The sequence below is a fragment of the Dermacentor silvarum genome, chromosome 4 (assembly GCF_013339745.2).
Source record: "Dermacentor silvarum isolate Dsil-2018 chromosome 4, BIME_Dsil_1.4, whole genome shotgun sequence".
NCBI lineage: Eukaryota > Metazoa > Arthropoda > Arachnida > Ixodida > Ixodidae > Dermacentor > Dermacentor silvarum.
Window position 1 is genome coordinate 135,272,176 of NC_051157.2, and position 24,905 is coordinate 135,297,080.

The 24,905-nt window shown below is 44.1% G+C and overlaps 1 protein-coding gene across 2 annotated transcripts in view; it reads right to left on the reverse strand.

Annotated features, from left to right (window-relative positions):
• Nucleotides 1-24,905, reverse strand: part of LOC119450645 (MAM and LDL-receptor class A domain-containing protein 2-like) — a 137,871-nt gene that overhangs the window by 27,110 nt on the left and 85,856 nt on the right. For both annotated transcript variants that reach the window (XM_049666102.1, XM_037714159.2), the window contains exons 21-26: nucleotides 17,676-17,903; nucleotides 17,180-17,212; nucleotides 15,665-15,799; nucleotides 5,927-6,065; nucleotides 2,348-2,456; nucleotides 1,606-1,687 (exon numbers count right to left, since the gene is read on the reverse strand). In XM_049666102.1, coding sequence (XP_049522059.1) covers nucleotides 1,606-1,687; nucleotides 2,348-2,456; nucleotides 5,927-6,065; nucleotides 15,665-15,799; nucleotides 17,180-17,212; nucleotides 17,676-17,903 — 726 coding nt within the window. The remainder of the gene's footprint in view (nucleotides 1-1,605; nucleotides 1,688-2,347; nucleotides 2,457-5,926; nucleotides 6,066-15,664; nucleotides 15,800-17,179; nucleotides 17,213-17,675; nucleotides 17,904-24,905) is intronic.

A 24,905-nucleotide genomic window follows, 5' to 3' on the forward strand; every position in this document is an offset into this window, starting at 1 on the left:
ATTAGTTCCATTAGTTTTATTACTTTTAGTTTGATCAGTTAGTTATATTGCTAATGAGTAAGTTTAGTTATGAATTTTGCTAGTTCACTTAGTTAGCTCACTTAGTGATTAGCTATGGGACTAGTTTAGTTAATTAGTAGTTTAGTTAGTTTAGTTATTATTTGGGTTAGTATCATAGGTTATTTAGTTAGATTAATCATTAGAAAATTAGTTGAGTAAATAATTTGCTTGCTTGGCTAGTTAATTAGTTTATTTAGTTATTTCAGTTGGCCATTAGTTATGAAATGAGCTGTGTTATAACCAGTAGGCTTAGTTTATGAATGCTCAATATAGTTAGTAAGTTAAGTTAGTTGAGTTAGTTTATAGTTGGATAAAGAGATAAGTTACTTGTTGATATTTACTTAAATTTCGTTAATTAGGTTAGCGATTATTTAGCTTATTTAGTTCTACCGATTTAAATTAGTTAAAAAGTTACTTTAGTCAGTTAGCCTACATAATAGTTAATTTACTAAGTCAGATAACTTGAGTTAGTTATTACCTCAGTGAGATGGTTGACTTATTTGCTTTAGGTAAGTTCGGTAGTGCTGAGTTTAATTAGCTTAGTTAATAACGAGTTAATTAATGATTAGGTTAGCTTTCTAATTAGTATATTTAGGTTTACATAGTTATTAGTTTAGTTAGTAAGTTAAATTTTTTTGGTGCCGCAACTGGACCGACTCGCAGACACACAACAAATGTTAGGCATTGTCGCTGTCACCAAGCATGCTGTCATCATGCGGATAGATATGTGCAATGCAAAAAATTGAAACGTGAGCAGCTAAAAACAGCATATCGGGCCTTTGACACATTTTACACATATTTAATTCTGAATTAGGCCTACGTTACAAATGCAGATGAACCTGGAAATGAAACAACACGTTGTAGTTGTTTCGAAATTGTTCGCGTTTAAATTTTCGAACACTCTACAAAAGCGGGGTGGTGATTTGCACATTGTCAGTTCCATTTGATAATTTTTAAACGCCAATAATGGCAGTAGACTCTTGCGTAATAGTCGGCGTACGCACAAAACACTTGTGGCATTGGTCCGGCGTCTGCTGCGAGGACCTATTTGCGCCAGTGCAGCCGTGCGTCCACTGCGGGCTCTATATGAAAGTTTGGTGAACAGAAGGACAGTATAAAAAAACCCTGATAATGTCAAAGTCGTTGTCGCCATCGTCTTCTTCCGGCTCACATTGCGCATACACTGGCGTCGCACGCACACAATTGCTGGGCGCACACAAAAATTGAGGTCCATCTGGTGACACCTTGCAAACCCCACGTGGTACTGGAAAGCAAGCTCCTGCTTACTGCTTCGCGGCAGATTGATTTCGACGGAGCTATGGAGTCTCAAAAATATATTCATGTTATAATACTAATCAAAATAATACCGCCTGGCTTTCATGCCACTATTGTGTATCACCTCGACATGGCTCCATGAAGCTGCAGAAAAAGTTCTTCCGGTGTAAAACGAGCAGTTATTTCAGGTATCTCGTTTTGCAAATAACGTTAAACGTGATGTGAGAGCTCGAAATTGACCCCAAGAAAGAGAGACATAATATTGTTTACCTCTTGGCGGGCATGGTCCAGAATCTATTTGTATATCATCGACAGCAACTAGGCCGGGCTCCATGTAAAATGATATCATCAGCTGAAATGTGCGAGAGAAACAGGGAAGAAGGTGACATTCTTAATTCACTATATGTATGCGTAAATAATGCAATCATAACCATAGATTATCTAATGGCTGAAGATGGAATACGAGTTCTTGATGCTGCTAGAATGATCGCTAATAATATTACTCATTTGAATCGGGCAGATGTAAGCGTATACTTCGTTATCCGGCTGCGCAAGATAACCTGCAATACATTGATTTAGCAGCTGTGGCCTTTTCTGTAGCATTTCCGCATTAAAATAATAGTTGCAATGACATTCACCTACATTATTCATACAGAAAACACACATGCTGGCATGGTGTCAAACAGATGTAGAACGTTTGTGCCAAATGACCTTTCACTGAAAAAAACAATACCAGAAGGCAATAATCTATGATAAAAGCATAAAAATGTAGACCTAAGCGTAGAAATGCATTTGGCGTGCGGTCAGCCTACTACCATATCCATCTAGAGTTTAGACACACGCATAAAGGTCGAAGACTTCTAGAAAAAAAGACAAGTGGTAATACATTTCTGCTTATTAGGGGTTACATCTGTATACAGTCAGGATCATACCATGCTGTAAAAACGTTTTACGCAAAGCTGCAAAAATGCCCCCATGCCGCACACAGAGATGGACCAAGACGTGCTCGCACCTTGAATTTACCCTCGGGCCTCTTGAAGTCGACGATTACGTGGTCCCATCTGTGGTTCGAGCGAATGATTGCTCCAGACAGCTGATCGGCTCCAAGCCGTACGTTGAGACTGTGGGAAACATTTAGCCGTATAAATAAGACGTGACATTTCCCATGTTGTGTTAGGGCTTTCACGGACCCGTGCCATAGTAAATCAGTAGTTAAGCACATACCGCGGCCAGACGGGCACACCCAGAAAGACTACGAAGCGTTGCAATGGGAAACAAAGACATTCCGCAAAACGAAAAGAAATAGAGAAAAGAAAAGGTGAAAGATCGCTCCACTAACGAATGAACGGATAGCCATTGCAACGGCGAACAGAGTTGGCAAAGAGATGTCGAGACATGTCGCAACAGGTCACACTAGGCTGACACGACACCGATATTGGTCGTCCGACTGTTGGCGACAGCATTTTCCTTCCTACAAACCGTTGGCCACAGCGTATTCCATCCTGTAAAGTGTTGTCGCCAACAGTCGCCAGACTGAAATTGGTGTCGTGTCGGCCTGGTGCGTCGTGTCGTGTCGTCGTGTCATGTCGTGTCGGCCTGGTCTCTCTCCTTAAGAAAACACGTGCCTAATACCCGTGCCACACGGGCAAAGTAAAGTGCACTTTGAGCGAGTGCACTTTAGTGCGCTGAGTGTCACTTAGGCGGCGCACTGCTACACGACAAAGAAAAGTGATCTTTCATATTGATGGCCATGGTGATCTGGAGTCAGACGGGAAAGCATATATTTGGTAAAAATTGGGACGACGCTTAAGCTTCGCTTTTAAGAGTGGAACGCGATAGCATTCAAAGATCCCTGACTGCTACTTATGGTTCCCGATGACTGCAGCTTATGCAACCGTAATGGTGACTGGCAAACACTGGCGGCGAACGCTATGCACGCAGGCGAGCTTTCCGGTGGAAACGCGGCGTCTTTCGTGGCCCGATCCCGGAGATAGTGCACAAACGCGCCAAATAAATTACGTCATTTTTAGGCTTCCATATTTTTTTTTCGCACTTTTAAAATTTCAGTCTGCGAAGATTTCACAAAAAAAAGGTATGTGCTGTGCGTGTTTTGTTAAATGATATTTATTTGTGGATTGTAATTCTAAAAATTGTGAGGAATAGCTTTGCCAAGAATGCACCCGCCGTGGTTGCTCAGTGGCTATGGTGTTGGGCTGCTGAGCACGAGGTCGCGGGATCGAATCCCGGCCACGGCGGCCGCATTTCGATGGGGGCGAAATGCGAAAACACCCGTGTACTTAGATTTAGGTGCACGTTAAAGAACCCCAGGTGGTCCAAATTTCCGGAGTCCCCCACTACGGCGTGCCTCATAATCAGAACTGGTTTTGGCACGTAAAACCCCATAATTAAAAAAAAATTTTTTGCCAAGAATGCAAGACAAAGTATGAGCAACATTTATGATAGAATGGTGTGGCATACCTAAACGTGGTTGGGGATGATTTTCTCGGCCGCGGGCGCCAATGCCGATGCCGGATTTTCTGCGACACTGGGCCGTAAACGCTACCGGGGTAATATAAAAATTTGTGCACGAAAATAGTTTATTATTGTGAGAAACAACATCTACAATCCACATTTACAAGCGCCAGCAACGACGGCAACTTCACCAGCAACAGTTAAAACGACTCGATCCGCCAAACTGTGCAGTCATAACCCGGCGTGGTCGTGAACAGCTGGAAAGCGAGGGTAGTTTTAGGGGCGAAGCTCCTTAGGGTCGAGCCTTGTCCCTCGTCGCGCCGTCGTAGCCACGCTAGTACTCGCCGCTCCCGCTAGAGGCGCAGCTGTGCTCTCTCGTTCCCGACGCGCGCTCTCTCTCTCGTCCGTAGCTAGGGGCGCTGCGGTGCACAAGGGCGTTCGTTTCTTTTTCTCTCTCGTTCCCGACGCTCTCTCTCTCTCGTCCGTAGCTAGGGGCACTGCGGTGCACAAGGGCGTTCGTTCCCGACGCGCGCTCTCTTTCTCTCTCTCATCCGCAGCTAGGGGCACTGCGGTGCACAAGGGCGTTCATTCCCGACGCGCGCGTTCTCTCTCTCTCTCTCTCGTCCGTAGCTAGGGGCGCTACGGTGCACAAGAGCGTTCGTTCCTGACGCGCGCTCTCTTTCTCTCTCGTCCGTAGCTCTGGTTTACCCGAATGATCCCCCGGTGCTTCGCCCACTCATCATCATTCACGTCGTGGATATGCGGCGATTTTTTCTGTTCTTGTTTCTTTTTTGCGCAGTGGTACATTTTATTATCTCGTAACGTTAGCAAATTAAAACGGTGTTATTAAAAATTACTCCTGACTCTGCTTTCAATAATACTTTACTTATTTTTTACTCATTGCTAACGAGGCTGCCCACTTCGCCGCCGCGAAGTCAGTTCGCCGAACACACTCGGCGGTGAGTGCGCTCTGCAGCGAGTTTCAGTAAGCGTTCCCGTGTGGCAGCTTGCGGATGACACTAGCCACCAAGTGCACTCGTTCAAAGTGCACTTGGTGGCTAGTGTCATGTGATACCCGTGTGGCACGGGTATCACATGCACCTAATACAGGTTCTGCGATCACACACGCACAGACATCGCTGGCTCTGGTTGCCGGATCTTCAATGCCGCATGATCGCCGCCCGTTTATTTCTGTTCTTCGTCGACAGTGAACTGACACCTCCGGCTACACTTTTCTGTCTTGCCTGATGATGTAGACGCGGGTGATTCAACCTCGGACGACGAAGGACCGACAGTGACGCCACTTCTGTCATGCGCCATCTATTGAGTAGTCTACCAGTCAGAGCCCAACAACGTGCACAGCCTCGAAGATATCCATCAGTGTCGCCTATTGTAGCGGTGGCGCAATGCAACGATGGCATAATGAAACGATGGCGCAGTGGTTAGCGCGCTCAGCCTCGGAGCGGTAGCAGCGGCGGTGGGGCAGAGGCTCGATTCCTCACCTCGGCCACTTTGTTTATATTTAGTTAGATGAAGACAACGTAACTTGTGTGCCGTTTTTCTGTCATGGCTTTCCTTCCAAGGCTTTCTCATGACGGCGCAGTCGCACAATGAACCAAGTAATGCTCTAGTGTTAGAATCGGCGCGGAGCAGTAGAGCGAAAGAGCACCGCCACCATCGTGTCTCCACAATATTCACGCGCATGTGAGACTCACGCGTGGAGGGTAAGACGGTTAGCAGATACGCGAAGTGCGCTTGGCGGCAAACGCGACGACGCCAACCGGACGCGCCATAACTCTCCGCTCAGTCGGATCTATTTGAACTTGAATAAAGTATGTCTGCTGTGCGAATGTTATCATGTAACCTAGGAAATAATCGTACATGCGGTCTGCTACAACTTTCATGAGGGATTAAAAACAACAGTTTACACTCCCACGAATTTACCTTGCATTATTTCTCTTCAACTTTATTGCGGCATTTCTTTTTCGCTGATATGAACTATCTGGTGATATTGTGACGCACAAGGAAGTGCTAATTTATCGATGTTCGTTACCTTCTGTTTCCAGCAATTCTTTTTCACATAATGGTCGTATTATGTCTGCTTCATACGAATACTTACTTTACGTGTTTTGCGTGGACTACAAACACCCAGAAGCTGAGGCAAGCTCCACCGGTTGCGTTAACATCCAAATCAGGACTGATGAGAATCGCATGCTGCGGCTCATCTTCCGTGTTGTGTATGGCAAATGCAAAGTGTCCTGCAAAAGAAAGTCGGTTATGCATGAACATGGTATCTCATAAAATATAACAATACTTGTTCACACAGGGAAATGCAGTCAAGAATATGCCTTTTTTTCACTTTAACTGCGGCATTTAGCGATGAATCGTTGTACTTCAGTGTTAGGCTGTATTATATCTGCTAGGCATCACGTCATGATGTAGTCAGGGGTGGATCCAGGGCAGCATCCACGAAGGGGGGGGGGGGGGTGATGCTTCTCCATTTTATCCAAATAAGCAGAAAAGGATAGGGGGCTTAGTACTGTGAGCACTAAAGTTCCGGCATTCTCCAGGAGGTGAGGGAGTGCAGCTCCTCCCCCCTCCTCTAGATACGTGTGCGCCAGTGGGTGTAGTGAGTGTTGCATGTTCGAGTTCACTTGTGAGAAAGTCGCGTAGGACCAAATGAGGTAATGTATATCTGCTCTGCGTGACTCCTCACAATATATGCATCAGGCACAAGTCTTCGCAGTCGTAGCTTGTCTAGCTTAAAGTAACTGGCGAGTATCCCTATTGCAAAAACCAGCGTCTTCCAGTGCCTTCCAGTGTGAAACCAGCGCGTTTTAAATGCGAAGCATTTCTTGGCGAACATTTGCCCCTCTGACAGCATCAATCTATCTATCCATCTATCTAGCGGCCTACGTCTTGGTGCTTTCATGGTCGTTTGGGTAACTTGGTAGGTACCAAAATTGGCATAGTATGACAACAGTGTATGACGAACATAAATGATAGGTCATGACATGAATGTCATGGCATGCGTGTCATGTAGGTCATAAAACAGCCGCCCAAAATGACAACAACCCAGCGAAAAGAAACCATAATACCAAAAAACTGAAATGGGTTTGAACGTCGGTACTAAGTGAAGGCAACACTAAAGGATGATGCTAGAAATCATAGTCATGAGCATGACTCAGCAAAAATGACAATGACAGCGAAAAGAGATTAACACTCAGAAACCACTCAAATGGATTCTGACGTGGGCACTAAGTGAAGGAAACACTAAAGGATGGTGGTAGAAGTCATTGTCATGAGCATGTCTCAGCAAAAACCACAATGACTCAGCGAAAAATCCTTAGCCCTCAAAAACCACTCAAACTGGCTCTGACGTGGGTACTAAGTGAAGGAAACACTAAACGATAATGGTACAAGTCATAGTCGTGAGCATAACTCATCAAAAATGACAATGACTAAGCAAAAATGACAATGACTTTGCAAAAATACATTAACACTCAAGAAACAGTGAAATGGGTTCGGACGTGGGTACTAAGTGAAGGAAACACTAAAGGATGATGGTAGAAGTGATACTCATGAGCATAACTCAGCAAAAATGGCAATGATTGAGCGAAAAAAGGATAAACGCTCAAAAACCAATGAAACGGGTTTCGATGTGGTGCTAAGTGAAGGAAAAGGCTAACGGTTGGTGATCGAAGTCATAGTCATGATCATGACTAAGGCTTTCTCCTTAAGGCCGCTTAAGCATAGCTAAAGGGACTCCTGAGGATTCATGACAAGAATGTCATCACATGCGTGTCATGTAGGTCATGAAACAGCCGCCTACGTCTTCGTACTTTCATGGTGGATTCGTTAACTTGGTAGGCTCAATGCATACTGCTTCGCATGACATCGATTCCCACAGGGCGTGGGATCTGCCAGCTTTTTTTGACACTGGATCGCACTGGGGACGCTGGCTCTCGCTGCCGCTCGCTGGGAGTCACTGGGACACCGGTGAGATCGCTGAATAAGTACTGGGTCACACTAGATGAGACGCTGGTTTCAATGATATGACGCTGGGGTGCACTGGTGTGCGCTGTACATGCGCTGGTTGTCACTGGAGTTCGCTGGCTAGTACTGAAAACTGCGCAGGTTGCATTTGTGCCGCACTGCTTACAGTACGCAAGGAGTATAGGCGCTGTTGAATGTTAAATGCTTGATACAATTTTGTGGACAGGTACTGGTCTCCAGTCCGAAATAAGGCTATATTTTGGGGTCATAAACGTTTATTTCATGTCGCAGATTGGAATAAAAGTGCGTGAGCTGCCCATGTATATGTGACACTGAAGATCACTTCAGTTCTGTGCATTTGCCTTTTCACTGGTGCGGATAGCTGTATCCCTGAAAGAAAATATGCAGACGCCGGTAACGTCTCGTTTTCTAGTAGTTTTTACGCAACCGATGACTACGAGTTGTCGCAGTGGTATGCAGTCGACACGAAGCCCAGCAGTCGTTCAGATGCGTTCGAACGGACTCCAGGATATGCCTGCCGCTGATTGATATTATCGCACCGATAATAAAGCTGAGACAATTCATGCGCTTCCACTTACCCTAGTGTACTAAACAATCTCTACCATGAATGCTAACAAATAACGTTAAAAAATTTTGGAGAACTATCAATACACCATCTAGTGACCACATCGCCTTGGATGACTCTTCAGGTTCCCGTCTTTCACAGGACCAGTGTGCTGGCCTCTTAAACCAAACCTTTGTCAAAAACTTTTCCACCAAGTGTAAAAGTGCTCTGCCTGCCACACGTGATTATGACTATATACAAATGCCTCCAATTATTGTTGAAATGTCTGGTGTCCTAAAACCGATAAATTCTCTCGTTAATAATTATTCTCCTGGCTATAATTCAATTAACGCAAAATTCTTAAAAAGTACTAATGTTGTTAGTTCACTTATTCTTACAAAGCTTTTTCAGCAGTCCCTAGATACGTCAACACTACCTAAAGAATGGACGGTCGGGAAAATGGTTCCTCTACATAAGTCTGGTAACAAACATTCACCAAATAATTACCGTCACATTTCGTTAACTTGTACGTGTTGTAAACTACTTGAACGTATCTATTTTTTCTAACCTTGTTAATTTCCTCGAGTATAATTCATTCTTCACCCCAGCTCAGCACGGCTTTCGCAAAATATTTTCATGTGAAACACAACTGGTTTCATTCACTCACGAGCTACATAAAATTTTGGATCGTTCTTCTTCTGCCAATTGTATTTTATTACATTTCTCTAAAGCGTTTGACAAGATTTGCCACAGACTTCTCTTGTACAAAAAAATGAACTAAATCTACATCCTAACCTTGTCAAGTGCATTAGCTTTTTTCTAACAAATCCCACTCAGTGTGTTACAGCTAATGGTTTCAATCCTTCCTTCAATGATGCACGTGCTGGGGTTCCCCAAGATTCAGTTCTAGGCCCCCTCCTTTTTCTCATCTATATTAACGACCTTCCTGCTACACTATCCTCTAACGTACACTTGTTGGCTGACGATTGTGTTATTTTTCGCGAAATAACCAATGAAACCGACGTTAACAAGTTCGAACTCGATCTTAATGCAATATACAAATGGTGCGACTCGTGGTTAAGGGAACTAAATACTAACAAATGTAAAGTGCTACGTGTTTCCCCTGTTTTTCGCCAACAAGCCACTTACCAATTAAACAACGTTCCTTTAGAAACAGTCAACTCTTACAAGTACTTAGGTGTCCATATAACTACAAATCTGTTATGTGCAATTCATACCGAATACGTTATTAACAACGGTAACCGCACGTTAGGCTACTGGCGCCGTAGCTTCTCTAACTTACCATGTAACACTAAACATCTACTCTATAAAACTCTAATGCGTCCTAAATTAGAATATGCTACTTCTGCGTGGGATCCCTACCAGTAGAACCTGAAAACGCGCTTAGAATTTGTCCAAAATAACTGAGTTCGATTTATCTTTTGTAATTATAATAGAACTGCGAGCATTTCTTCGATGTAATTTAATCTTAGTCTTCTCATCTTGTCTGTTCGACGTAGAATGGCGCGTCTAGCACTCTTTCATAGGCAAATGTATCATCATCGTACACTGCACGAGCAATTCTTTACAAGACTCCATTATGTATCACACCGTGGTCATCATTGTCATAAAGTCGGGACATATGTATGTAACACAAAGCATTTTTCCGTGTTGTTTCTCCCTCGAACATGTATAGATTGGAACCACCTTTCCGCTGATATTGTAAATATTAGTTATTACTGCCTTTTTCGTGAAACTTTAGATAACATTGCACAACCAGGAATTTATTTTTTGTGGCACAGCAGATAACACTGTTCTTCTTCTTTCTGGGGTTTTACGTGCCAAAACCAGTTCTGATTATGAGGTACGCCGTTGTGGAGGGCTCCGGAGTAATTTAGACCACCTTGGTTCTTTAACGTGCACTACAACGCAAGCAACACGGTATTGAAACCTCTGGTATTCTAGCATGGTGTTTTGTTCATATTAATCACTACGTTTTATTTACTTCCGATGTACCACATTTGCTTTCGTACCACTCCGCTCTATAATGCCTCTGGTCCTATGGGTATTATAAATAAATCAATAAATAATAGTTCAAAGGTTTTGAGGCTAAAATACAAACATTTTAGCATTTACCAGGTACCCGCGCCGAGATCGTTCGCTTCCACCGAAGATTAGGCCTACCGTACCCGCCGAGTCTTTCTATACTTTATCAGCCCGTCTGGGCTCAGGAATCAACAAGTCTAACTAGAACAAATCATTCGATATTTCGGCTTCGCCATGGGTGTTTTTAGACAGACCATTTTTTCGTGTCTACAGTGTCGGCACAACAAGCGATGAGCGCCGATTTGACGCGTTATAAACGTACGTATATGTGCTGTCGCCGAAGGTTGCCAGCCGCAGTAACCGACATTTCTCTGACAGAGATATGTGACTGCACAGATGTGTGTATTCAAACGCATTGTCGAACTAAGGAAACGTTGCATTTACCTTGTGCAAAAAACAAGGAACGGCTGTCAAAATCGACAGTAACAGCTCGTACAGGGTCGCGGTTCAGTGGTTCATTTAAGACTTTTTTCTAAGTTAAAATACCGATCGCAAACGCAAATCAGTGTTGCAGTACTTCCAGGCATTCTATTTAACACGGACAACAGCCTTTTCTTTCTGATAGACGTGTAAGTGTTAGTTGCGGGGCGATAGCGCATCTACCATGTCTGTGCGAGCAAAGTCTGCGAAACTGAAACTGCGTCTCAGAATCGACATGGCAAATTATTGATGGCTCACCATGTGCCAGGCGTGGCGAAGTGGACAGGTACTGGGCATACGATCTCTACGTCATACGTTCTAATCGTCTCGCACGTCATTTTTTCTGTTTTTTATTGCATTGAAACGCTCTATGATGCTTCCTGTATGTACATATGTGGTACCTTTACGGTACCCAGGTGCCGCGTATTTCTCGCCCTAGAGCTGCATTTCCCACCAGTACCCCGCGCCCAGCGCCTCCAAGTATGCCACGCCTTGCCAGCGCCCCAGTATCCAGCGTGTGACACAGGACCCATAATCATGCATGACACTGGGCACTGCATACTGGGTTTTGCAATGTGGTGTGGTGTGTATGCAGCGTTATCCATTATTTTATTTAAGGTAACCTCTTGCGTGCGAGTAAGACAGCCCTTATTTCTAACACGTGTCCTGATGTACCTTATAACAGTCTCTGTTTGCTGCCTGCTTTCATTTTGGCGTTAACGTAATGTATTAGTGCTCTGTTAGGACCATAACGTAAACGTTGAAAGGAAACCTAGAAATAGTTATTATTTATTTTAGTTTAATTTCAGAAATGGCAGCAAATAAATTGGAGTTGTGGTTTGATCAACAAAATGGCAAAATAACTCATGCCTCACTCGTAATCTCGGACTGGTGTCTGAGTGCAGTCTTCGATTTCTCTGCTGGATTCCAAGGTATGCGTCCAAGAAAGAAGCAGCTGTAGATAGGAAATGCACAAAATGCAATTCCTGATGTCGTCGGTATTGATGGCTTTTAGCCACGAAGTTGGCTGCGAAAGCGTTCGTAGCCTGAATCTATGCGCTCTCGGAAAAGGCAACATCTGGTCCGCTATAAAGAGCCCCACAACTGAGTAAAATATGTTATTATATATTAGAGTGAAAATGAAAAAAAAAGCCTATTTTATCTCAATATAATGCAACCGTATGTCTCAGGTTGAAGGAGGCATTAGCTTTTTACATCGTCACGAAAATTCACGTAAATATCATGTCGCGATAACCTACTGTAGATGTTTGCTGCAAACTTTGGAACCGCTTAACGTGATCGCAAATTGGTGTACGCTACTTAACGCTCATAAATTCCGCCTTGGTTCATTGTTTAGTAGCTTAAAAAGGTTTTCCTGCATCTTGCACGGGCATACACCCTTTTTAGTATGCTGTCGTCAGCTATAGAGAGCCCGACAACTGAGTAAAATATATTCTTATATATTAGAGTGAAAAAAGAAAGAAGCCTATTTTATGTCAATGTAATGCAACCGTATGTTTCTGGTTGAAGGAGGCATTAGCTTTGTACATCGTCACGAATGGCAAGGAGTGTTTATCTTTAGAAGTGGCGCTGCCGTCGCGACTACTAATCAAATTTCAGAACTTCGACGCGTCTTCCATGTACTCTGGGTACGAGTTATCGAGTCGTCAAGCGGTGTACTGGGGCCACCTTGAGAGGTACAAAGCACCTCTAATTCGCTCTGCCGTAAAGACTCTATGCTTAAAGCCATGGCGACACTGCCAATTGAGCGCTAAGCAAGCAGAATCTGGTGCAGATTGGTTTGTAGTGATTAGAGAACAAAAGACAGCGAGGAAAGAAATAGATAAACCACGCATAAAATATTCTGCAAGTAATTAAGCAAAAAAATGAGCCACACGATAATTGCATTGATAAACAAAAGATAATTACCTTACTGCTGAGTTTACACTTGCTGTTGACTCATTTTTCATAAGCCACCGTACAATTGGTATCATGGGGTTGAATCACTATTTCGAAAAAATATCTGAGTAAGCAGGATGATCTGAGAATTTTAATCGAAGGGCGCCTAACGATTCAACACTCCGGGCAGTGTGCTTCACATTTCACTGTCAAAAATGTACTATGATATTGAATTAGTGATGCTTTAAATGTTCGTTTCAATGTGTTCCCGTCCAAGTTCACCGCTTTGGTCATGAGTGCACGTGCAACGTTCTGACACTTTCACTTGGTTGTGACACGTGGTCACTTGTTTTCATTGGGACACGTCAAGTAGTGCACGACCTCGTGAAAGGTACAAGCGGCAGTTGCACATGGCAGCGTCAAACGTTAAAACTCATCAATGCCCATTCGAGTAGTGCGTCGTATCAGCCTATCACATGTTGTTTGCTTATGGACCATTTTGGAAACCACCACAGGCAGTTTATGAGAGGTGTGAAATGCAAATGTTCGTTCAGACGATTAGACCTTACGGTCCTAGTGATGATGGCTTTAAAGCTTGTGTTGCAAAATTGTACATCCTTTACAGAATACTACAATGTGCAATGAAGCTTAGCTGAGAGAGAGAGGACCAATGTGGCAGGCTTCTAAAACTTTGTAACGCCATGCTCTAGCATCATCTACTCATTGCATTGCAAAATATATGGAAGCCTTTGAGTATATCCGCCAGCAATTCTGACTAAGTCGGTATGCCGTTCTGTGGCTTGGCATGAGGTCTTGGCTAGAGCACTGCACGGGCTCGGGCTTACCCGAAAGCCCGGGCCCGGCCCGGCCCGTGGGCCGGGCCGGGCCAGGTAAAGCAGTTTTTTCACGGGCTCGGGCCGGGCTCGGGCACGGCGTGTGCTTTTTGACCCGGGCCCGGGCCGGGCTCGGGTTTTTTGACGCGGGCCCGGGCCGGGCTCGGGCTTTCTGCGAGTTATTCTCGGGCTTCTCAACTCTGAAAAACATGTATTTTTCGGTCTCGGGCCGGGTTCGGGCCGGTTTGGAGCCGGGCTCGGGCCGGGCTCGGGCTTAAGGTAAAGGGGTGGCGGGCCGGGCCGGGCGGGTAACGTAGATTATTCCCGGGCCCGGGCCGGGCCCGGGTCTCACCATAAAAGTTTTGATCGGGCTCGGGCGGGCCGCCCAATGTAAAAACGGGCCCGGGCCGGGCCCGGGCTGCAAAAATCGGCCCGTGCAGTGCTCTAGTCTTGGCTGCCATTCCGGCCAGGGCCTCTGTATACTGAAGTGGGCGGAATGCAAGCGGAAACGTTCATGTCCCGAAATTCTGAAATTTTATGTGCACGTTAAAGAACTCACACGTAGTAGAAATTATTCTGCAGCACTCCGCTAAAGGTAATTACCTGCATAGTCCCTCATAACCCATTGTGATAGTTTCGAGATGTGACACACCATCATTAAAATTTTTCATAGTGATTGTAGCGAAACGTTCACAGGTGTGCACCTAAGCTGGTGACATTGAATATATGGCTCACGTGGAAATTTCAAATTATGCATAGCAAAAAGAAAGAGACCTATATTTTCATTTCAATAAGAGCAGGTGGGTTAGGCAAGCGCAGGCATTACCTTCAAGAACTCGTGTACTCAATATCGCCCACAGAATTCTATGTTGCGTTCACTTTCGTCACCTGCACTTTAGCATAAAACCTTTTACATACCCGTGTTCAGAAAGGTTATCATTGCAAAAACTTCGTTTTTAGAAATAAAACAGTCAGATGCCGTCCTAGCATTTCACAAACAATAACCTCTCTGCTCTGCCCGATTTTTTCTTCTTCAATAGCTGCATCCTAGCATAGCTGATGATGATAGGCATGCGTTAGCTTTTATATTAACAGCCGAGCTGTTTAAGCCGGCCGTAATGTGTGCCGCCTGCCGCTGCGCTGCCGAGCAACCACCTCGTGGAGTGTCGCGCGCTATGCTCGGGAGAGAGAAAGAGAAAATGAGAGCGAGAGTGCGCGCGTCACGCGCTATGCTCGGGAGAGAGAAAACGAGAGCGAGAGAGAGCGCGCGTGTCGCGCGCAATGCTTGGGAGAGAGAAAGAGAAAAGGAGAAAGAGAGAAACAAATTGTAGCAGCACCAACGAGGCAACGTGCAGAGGTGCTGCCGACGCCATCTGCGCTTCTCCGTTTCCCCGCATTAGCGCTGATCGCTCGCGGTGCCCGTGACTGCAGCAAGTGCCTCTGGCAGCTGCTTGCCTACCAGCTGCGCGCTACTGCGCATGCGCCATGACGTCATCTCGGCATGTCTGCTGCATGCTGCCCGTACACTGTGCATAGCTTTTGCCCCACTTTCCCCAACGTGTGCTCGGACTACAAGTGCTTCGTGAGGCGTTCCCCTATACCATGGACCACGAGGAAATGCTTATACACTTCGTATAACTTAGCCTCAATTTGTACAGCCAGGGTCAGCCAGGAACCGATCAGCTCCGCTGTCTTTAGCCTTGCGCCATTAGTGCAAGCTGCGCCGATTTTTGGGGAAGCTTGCACTAGTGACGCTACCTTAGGTACAGCGCAGCCGCCACGCCACGGACACGCATTATCAGCATGGGCACTTTTATATGCTGATATCATTATCTAAATTGCACTTCAATGCAACGGGTTTTCAATCCGCAGTTACATGTGTGGTCTAGTTAGGAAGCTGGTTAATCGGATTCTTCGCATATAATGCTCAGTGTAGTATCTGTAGAAAATATTAGCAATGCTAAGAGCGTTGTGTGACGTTCGCCTATTTTTCGACAGTCACATAACAAATGACAATTAACTGGCGTAACCACATCACCTCTATAAGCCTTGAGGGTGTGGTCAAACCGCGGAAAGTCTGGACTCTTCTTAGTGGGATCATTTAGAGCCCATTTGAGCGAGAAGTTCCCGGGCCTCCAGCCACACATAGTTCCATCTTCGAATGTGCACCGAGCTGAAAAAAAAGTTACAGTGGACTAGCAGTATCAACATTAAAAAAAAGCTCACCAGCAGTCAGAGATCACAAAACGACATCGCAATCACTAAATGTTTCATTTGTTTTAATGCGAAGTAGCCCATACACATTTAATAACTTAATCCAGATTTACGCTGGCCTGATACAACAGGAAAGAATAACAGACAACAATGGCAGCTGGTGGTGCAGGCTACGAGGTGGCGGGACCAGGCATAGTGCAGGGCGATCTTGTTGGCAAGGTTCGAGTGGGGAACTCCAGGACGAGGCGAAGGATCTCAGCAACCTCCACCAAATGCGACAAAGTTTATTGTCGTTGATATCGTTGCTGGAACGCTAGGTACAGGAAGGCACTGCAAGGGGTGTTCGTAGCACGGGGTTCACTCGTGACCACGACACGGTCCTTCGTCTTCCTCTACAGTTGGCACATACAAAGGGTCGCATGTGCCTCATTACAATATGTATATTGGCTTCAAGTGCAACAACTTGTTAGGAGAAAGAACATTTCATATAAACGGGACATTATCATCGAACGAATGCCTTAATTTGATACGTATGTTCAAGAACTGTGTGGACAAGGAAAAAAAAAACATTAACACGTGCATGCTATTCTTTCTTCAAGTTATGTACCGTTGAAGTCTGTTTACCAATTGGAAGACTCATAATTTGTTAAGTACGGAATTGAAAGTATTAATCGTTAATAACACGCTAACGATGTAGGCCATGTGACCGGAATAAACATTAGTCATGGCCACGATAAAAATTTTAGGACTGCAGTTTTTTTAAATCAATAGTGATTACAGAATTCTAAATGTGGCCATTCTTCGGGCTGCTTACAGAGTGTTTCATCAACATTAACAATACTTAATTTTACAAAAGAACTTTTTACCGTATATACGTAACTGGGGCTTGAGGGGGCGCATTGCATGAGGGCTGTTTAAATAACTCCGACATATACTAGTGCAGCAGTGGTCATAATGTTGCATAAAATTTACCACTGACAAGTTTAACGAAATACAATAGATAACGACAGAAATATTCAATTTCTGACTGACGAACTTTATATACGCCACTCTTCTTTCTCAGGTGACAGTTAATTTGCAACTAAATTTACTCATCACAATGACACGCATTGCTTGCAGGTATAAGTAAAGAGAAGGAGCGCGTGGATGAAAACAACCACCTAAAATTTTGAAACACATAGGATACTCCAGGATAAAAATCAAAACAGCGAACTTCTTAATTGGTTAAAGATTATTATGGCGCCGAGATACCAAGAATTTATTCCAGTATTAAGTTTAGGCAATGTTATCAATCGTGCATTAAAATTTTAAACAATATATTCAAGATGGCATAACTCACTGGGAGTATCAGAGTCCCCTTTTGGCACAGCAGCTGAAAGATAAATTCGCAGCAATTAACATTTCAATATTCCATAAAAATTACAGAAGGAAATCATCGCAATAAACCCAATAACAAAGGATCCTTGAAGGAATCATTCATGCTGCTTATTTGCCACAAGCAGGGAATTTTCAGGAAATAAAAATACAAAGCAAGGATTTGGTGCTGTGCACAAAAAATGAATGTGTCATATCACATAATGGATACCGTATAGTTGAACTAGAATGAATAGAAGCACTCTACTTACATATGCTCGCAGCTGCGAGACTGTGAAAGAATGTGTGCATGCTGTGCGGAGATCAAATTTATCCCTTCCTCGCGCACAAGTTTCTTAGGACACAATTTTAAAATAGAAACACACACTTTCAAGAGACCATGCTGGTAGGCCCGATAAACTTCGAAACACAATGGTCTTTGCAATTTCGCATGCCGTAGTTGTGAGGGGAAGCTGTCTTACCTGGCTGTGAGCGCGTGACTCGCACAGATGCAATCGCCATAGTACCATTGGTACCGTCACCGCGAGTCACCCACACTGACAGTTGGCAGTGGGTGCCTGCCTTCAGCGTCGCGCTGAGAGTGGTCCATTCGGACACTTGGACCAGTTCGAGATAGGACTGGGCCGTGGTGTTCACCGGGTCGGAGACGCTTCCATAGCAGGAGACGGAGAGATTGGCCGCTGTTATATCTGCACAATGGGAGGAGCATTATTCACGGTATTACACTTCGATCCCAGTTGCTTACTTTTTTGTAATACGAAAGTTTTCCCCATATTGAGAAATGAGCGAAGCGTCTTTATGTGTGCAGAGTGTTCTGTTGAATGAAGTTCAGCTAGAATTCATGGTGTGGACCATTGCGCCACTTAGTATTGGGGGCGAGGAGGTACGGAGTCGCCATTTGTCGGAAGCGCCTCGCTTGCGTAGTATGAGGTATAAAGCAGCGCGCTCCTCGTAGGTTTGGCTGTCGGCGCTCAATAAAAAACAGCACGTGGGAGCCCTGCTGGCCATTTCTGTATGTACTCTCCAACCGAGGGAAGTTTCTCACTGTCAAAATAATAAGGTTGGGCCAACAGAAATCACAGAATAGTTTACAGGCGCTATACCTCTTTACCAAATACGTACAGTGAACGCCCATTGTGCCCGGTCGATGCGATGGAGTCCCCCGAACCAGCTTCTTGCGTAAAAGGTAGGCAGTCGGGGAGAACTATGTGAAGTTTGTTCTTATAGTAAGTTGTTTGTATAACAAAATGTAGCATAACAGAATGAAGCCTCAATGCAGTGTTCGCACGTGTTCGCAGGGACCGACTGCGCGTCTGCATACGAGCGCGTTTTCGCACCATGCAGTGAGCTTTAGGCCGCAGCATAGGAACATTTGACAGTACACAAGCAACCATTGTTGCGTGGAAGCTATCAGACCGGTTCAAAAATAATTTCGTTATAACTAGGGACTTAGACGCTATTCGGCGACTAGTGATGTGCCATCGCGGCTATTCAATCGTTCTTTTTTCTTTTCTTCTAAATTTTTGGACATTTCAATATCGTTATTTCTCAAGTCTCGTCGTACTGTAGATTTGTCGGTCTTCTCAGCGAGGAATTTCCCACTGCTTCTTTTTGTTAATCCAGTACATTCATTCTACGGTGCTAATACAAACATGAGCATATGCCATGCCTTTTTTTGAATGTGCTTCGTGTACCGTTCCCTTCCATTCTGGTGAACTTGCCAGTATCTAGCATCAACAAGTTCATAGACCAAATCTTCATAACATTAACCGGGCAGCGCGGGCGTGCGAGCTTCTCAGTGCGTGCTTTCTGCTACTCACCGAACATCGCCGCCCCAACGCCGTAGCAGTAATCTCCCTCTCGGAAGTGCTTGTTACACACCCGCGTTGTAGCCGATGGCATCTTGCCGGTTCTAAGTTTCGCAAACCAAGGTACACGCAGCTTCTTCGCCTGCGGGTACGTGTGAAGGTTAACACCGTGCTCCGTAACGTATGTCCGGCGCTTCAGCACCGAGCGGTAGCCTACCATTTTGGAAGCCTTCAAAGGCAGCCACTACCTATTATAGTGCTTTCAAGTGTTCTCAAGCCGACACCCGAGGCGGAAAAACAGCCCCACTTAATCAGAACCGGAGCGCAGGTGGGACTTTAAACTTCCGTTTTCAGAAAAGCTCGCTTCGGCGCTTCTGAAGCAGACGACGCGGCCGCTGTGTCCACGTGATCCCTCATACCATGTCACGCCGACGGTGGCGCCAGCTTTTCCAGTGGTGGAGCTCGCTCCCAATATACGTGCGCTCCGAATGTGGTATCGTAATAAACAGTCTCATTTAAAGAGAAATTTTGGAGCTTTTCGGTCCCGAACTGTGACCTAATTACTAGGCAGTGTAGTGGGAGACACTTGACCATCGTGGGTTTCCCTAACACGCACCTATAAGTAAATGTACGCGAGTGTTTATGAATTTCGACCCATCGAAAAGCAGCGGCCGCAGCCGGAGGTTGAACCCGTCACTTCGAGCTCAGACGCGCTTGGCCATAGCCACTAAGCTAATACAGTGAGTGCGATTTTAACCCTTTGCAATTGTGTGGACACGGGTTGTTTCAAATACGAAACCAGCGCTGCCACTGTTCCGTATCCGTAACAGCATTTACAGTACTGGAACGTAGGGAAACACAAAAAGCCTTTCATAAAATCCTCAATACATTAGCTCCCGCAGGGAACTAAACAACTAAACTGCAAAGAAATCATTTTTACCGCTTCACAGTGTAATATGTTTATTTGCCAGTACTAGACTACTGGATACGCTCGCTAAGCTACTTGTAAAATTATTAGACATCAAGAGTTCATCTAGTAATTCGAAAATGTTAAAAAAATACATCTGGGGCCGAATTCACAAAGTATTTTCTTCGTAATGGCTCTTTATGATTGACTGGTCACCTTCGTTAATATTGCGTCAAGCATGAGGATTGCCTAGAATTTTCACTTTGGAGCAAATCTAGAAAAATAAAAGTTGTTTTATTATGGGCTGTGAGTTTTTGCGCTGTCCAACACTCCCATGATTAGATTTAGCGCACGTATAATACTGAAGAAATTGGATAGAAAAGCAGTGCCGCAATAGCTCAATTGGTAAAAACATTGCACGCGTAATCTGAAGACGTGCGTTCGTATCGTACGTGGAGCCAGCAGTTTTTAGCCCCTTTCATTCACCGTTAATTATCAGTTCTACAGTTGAAATAAAACAAGGAATTCACTGTATACGTTCGTCATTCTCTGGTGTTTCATGTGATGGTGACTTCGAAAATCGGGCCCGTATGATTCCCTCCTCGTTCATTATATGTATATATATATATATATATATATATATATATACCCACAATTGCCGAAATGTGGGCTTTAGACTTCACTGCTCGCTCAGAGCTAGCTACGGCGCGTAAAGCCAGCTCCTCTTCTGCCTCTTTTCCAGACGCTGCGTGTTTTTCCAACGCTGACAGTGTTTTTCCAAACACTTTCAAAAATTCTAGTTCATGAGCTGGTCTACTCGAAGAGGCGGATATTACTTGCACAAGAGATTGAAATGCACGATCGATTAATTAACAAAAATCACTAATTAAGATCTTAACTAAAAACCTGATGGCCCATATTATAAGTTACAAATTGTAGCCATGGAGTTCGCAAGGCGGATCAACTTGGAACGAATTCTCGGGATGACACCAGTTTCGAGGTACTCATTCCCGAACTTTGCGGAGAAATGCAGTGGCGTTCCAGTTAGGTTCTTAACAAAACGGCGGTTTTTGCATTGAAGCACAAAATTAACTGGAACGCCAATGCATTTCTCCGCAAAGTTCGGGAATTGATATTTCGAAACTGGTGTCATCCTGAGAATTAATTCTAAGTGGATCCGCCTTGCGAACTCCACAGCTACAATTTGTAAATTGCAATATGGGCCACCAAGTAATTAGTTAAAAACTTAATTAGTAAAGCTTTGTAATTAGTGGATTACGCTTTTCAATTTTTTGTGCAAGTAACGTCCGTCTCTTCGAGTAGACCAGCTCATTAACTAGAAATGGCTTATCTGACACAGGCAACCTTAAATAAATTGTGAAAGTGTTAGCTGAAACATCCTGTATATATATATATATATATATAGGAACAAGAAGAAAGGGGACCAAGGGGCTCGATTATTATTAACCATTTCATAAGAAGCCAACCAAGACAATATAGGACAACATAGGGGCAAGTGCACTTACTAGATGAAATAAAGAAATCAAAAGGTGATGGAAATGAAAGCGGATGAAAAAGCAAATTGCCGCTGGTGGCCAACGGTCCCACGTCCTCGCATTACGCGTGCAGTGCCCTTACCCACTGAGCCACCGCGGCGCCGTTTTCCCATCCGCTTTCTAGGCTTTCTATGTTTTTCAATGTTTTTATGATATATATATATATATATATATATATATATATATATATATACAGGGTTTTTCAGCGCACACTTTCAAAATTTATTTAAGGTTGCCTGTGTCAGATAACCCAATTCTAGTTAATGAGCTGGTCTACTCGAAGAGGCGGACATTACTTGCACAAAAAAATTGAACTGCATAATCGGTTAATTAAGAGAACTTCATTAATTATCTTTTTAACTAATTGCCTGATAGCCCACATTGCAATTTACAAATTGTAGCCGTGGAGTTCGCAAGGCGGACCCACTCGGAATTAATTCTAAGGATGACACCTGTTTCCAGATAATAATTGCCAAACTTTGCGTAAAAATACATTGGCGTTCCAGTTAATTTTGTGCTTCAATGCATTAAGCGACGTTTTGTTAAGAAACTAACTGGAACTCCAATGCATTTCTCCGTAAATTTCGGGAATTAATATCTGGAAACTGGTGTCATCCGGAGAATTCGTTCCAAGTGGACCCGCCTTGCGAACTCCACGGCTACAATTTGTAAATTGCAATATGGGCCATCAGGTAATTAGTTTAAAACTTAATTAGTGAATGTCTGTTAATTATTTGATTATGCATTTCAATTACTTGTGCAAGTGATGTCCGCCTCTTCGAGTAGACGAGCTCATGAACTAGAATTTTGCTATCTGCCACCAGGCAACCTTTAAGAATTTTGGAAAGTGTTCGCTGAAACACCCTGTATATATATATATATATATATATACATATATATATATATATAAGAAGCACAGCTACGCGGTTATCTTAGGTTTATTTACCCAACAGTTTTGGTCAATGGATCGACCTTTTTCAAGGGAGACCTTGAAAAAGGTCGGTCTCCCGACCGACACTGTTGGGTAAATAAACCTGAGCTAACCGCGAAGTTGTGCTTCTCATTTTAAAGACGATAGTCTTTCTTGGGGAACTTAAACGCTGAAAATTTGGTCTGTCTGTCTGTCTGTCTGTCAATCGATTCAGCAACCCGGCCAAAGTTGGACCACTTGCTTACCGCCCACACTACTTAAACTGGTACGGCTGTTCATACTTGTGAACGTTATCGATCACAAAATAAATATTACGCATATCTGAGGCGCAACATCACTAGGTAAGTATTAGGAGGTGTGTTCCTTTAATAGAAAATACATAGATACGTAACTCTAAAGACCCTAGTTTCTTAAGCTGCGCTGAAAATGCCATGCTATGCGCGCCGACGAACGACGTTCCCCGACTGCGCGCCGACGAGCGCCCTCTGCCATGGAGGAAGGAAACCCTCTGCACAAGCTCATGTTTCCCGATGTATTGCCAGATGGCGTCCATGTCTCACGCAGCGCCTCCTCAATTTTATCAATGCCAGCCAGATGCGGCCGATTCAACATAAAGGAAGCGCTGTCTGAGGCAGGGCAAAACATAAATGGCCGCTTGATGAAATAATGCGGTAAAATGAAATCTGTTCAAACAAACCTCCATTGCATTTATCATGCCAGGACGGAAATGGTACGAGAACAGCATCACGGGTGGCCGCGGATCAGACCAGCACTCATGTAGTACGGCGGGCAGAAGACTATCGTCTTTCGATGACATTTGCAGCGAAGCACGCAGATACGCGGCAATTTTTTTATAAGTGAGTTTTACTGCTAAGTACAACTACAAAGCTACATATCGGAGCTCGACGCATGGGGCATTTGCCTTACATTTGAGAGAGAGAGAGAGAGTTACAAGAAGACAGAGAGGTCGGCCTGAGCTGTAACTTGCTCTGGCCTGCTGCTCTACACTGGGGAAAAGGGACGGGGAGAAAAAGGTCTGATGAATGATGATGATGATATGAGGAGGAGGTGCGTATATACAAGTTCACAACGTTGTGTCATCTCTGAAGCTGTGCGTCCAGGACCGTGGCTTGTAGAAAGGCTATAGCGGCACTTATTATTAGGGCTGCGCTGTTTGCATTAGGCCAAGGACCTAAAAGAAACTCCTCTGATGGAGGCCTCTTATTTCTAAATACGCTTGGCCCATTGAAGAATCCAGTTACTATATATATATATATATATATATATATATATATATATATATATATATATATACAGGGTGCTCATTTTTTAGTTGTACGGAATTTTTGGAAATCGCCTGTGGCCAGTGGCATAATTGTTACCATTGAGCTGGGTTATTCGATGAGGTGGACATTAGTAGCACGAGAAATCGCCACACATATTCACTAATTAACTTCTTAGTTAATTACTTTACAACACATATTGCAATTTACGAAGTGTAGCCGTTGAGCTTCTCAGGCGTATCCACTTGGAATGAATTTCCAGAATGACACCACTTTTGAGATATGCGCCATCAAACTTGACGTAAAAATGCACTGTTGTTCCACTTACCTTTTTACCAAAATTAGCTTTTATACATTGAAGCACAAAAGTAACTGGAACGCTCATATATTTCGTCCCACACTTTGGGAAATAGTTTCTCGAAACTTGTGTCATCCTGGAAATGCATGTCAAGTGGAGTTGTCTTGCCAACTCACCGGCTACAATGCTGAAATTGCAATATGTGCCGTAAAGTAATTAACTAAGAAGTTCATTAGTCAGTTTTGTTGGCAATTTGAATATGTGTTTCGATTTCTTGTGCTACTAATGTCCGCCTCTGCGAATAACCCAGCTCAAGGATAAGAATTATGGTACTTGCCACAGGCGATTCCTAAAAATTCCGTAAAATCTAAAAAATGGACACTCTGTATATATATATATATATATATAGAACAAGGGCGGTTCAGAAAGTAATGCTTCCAAGTCCACTACTTTTCCCATAGTACTGCAAACATTTTGCACTCTTTGTCTTTAAATCACAGATGCTTGAGCTATGGAATGTCACTTGCCCCACTTTCCTATCTCTTCTCGTTTCAGAATAATCGAGCAATCCATGGTATCTAGGGGTGACGTCCGGTTCAAACAGCGGGCTGTAATTGCATTTCTTACTGCGGAAGGTGGTGCGCCCATCAACGTTTATCGCCGTCTGACTGCAGTTTAAGGGGATACCTGTGTTGACGTAAGCCTTGTGCGGAGACGGGCAAGAACTGTGAAAGACCAAAATCCAACCGCATCTCCCGGATCAGTAAGAAATTCAATTACACTCCGCTGTTCCAACCAGACGACACCACTGGATGCCATGGATTGCTCGAACACTCAGGAACGAGAAGAGGTAGGAAGGTGAGGCAAGTGGCATTCTATAACTTAAACATCAGTGCATTAAAGATAAC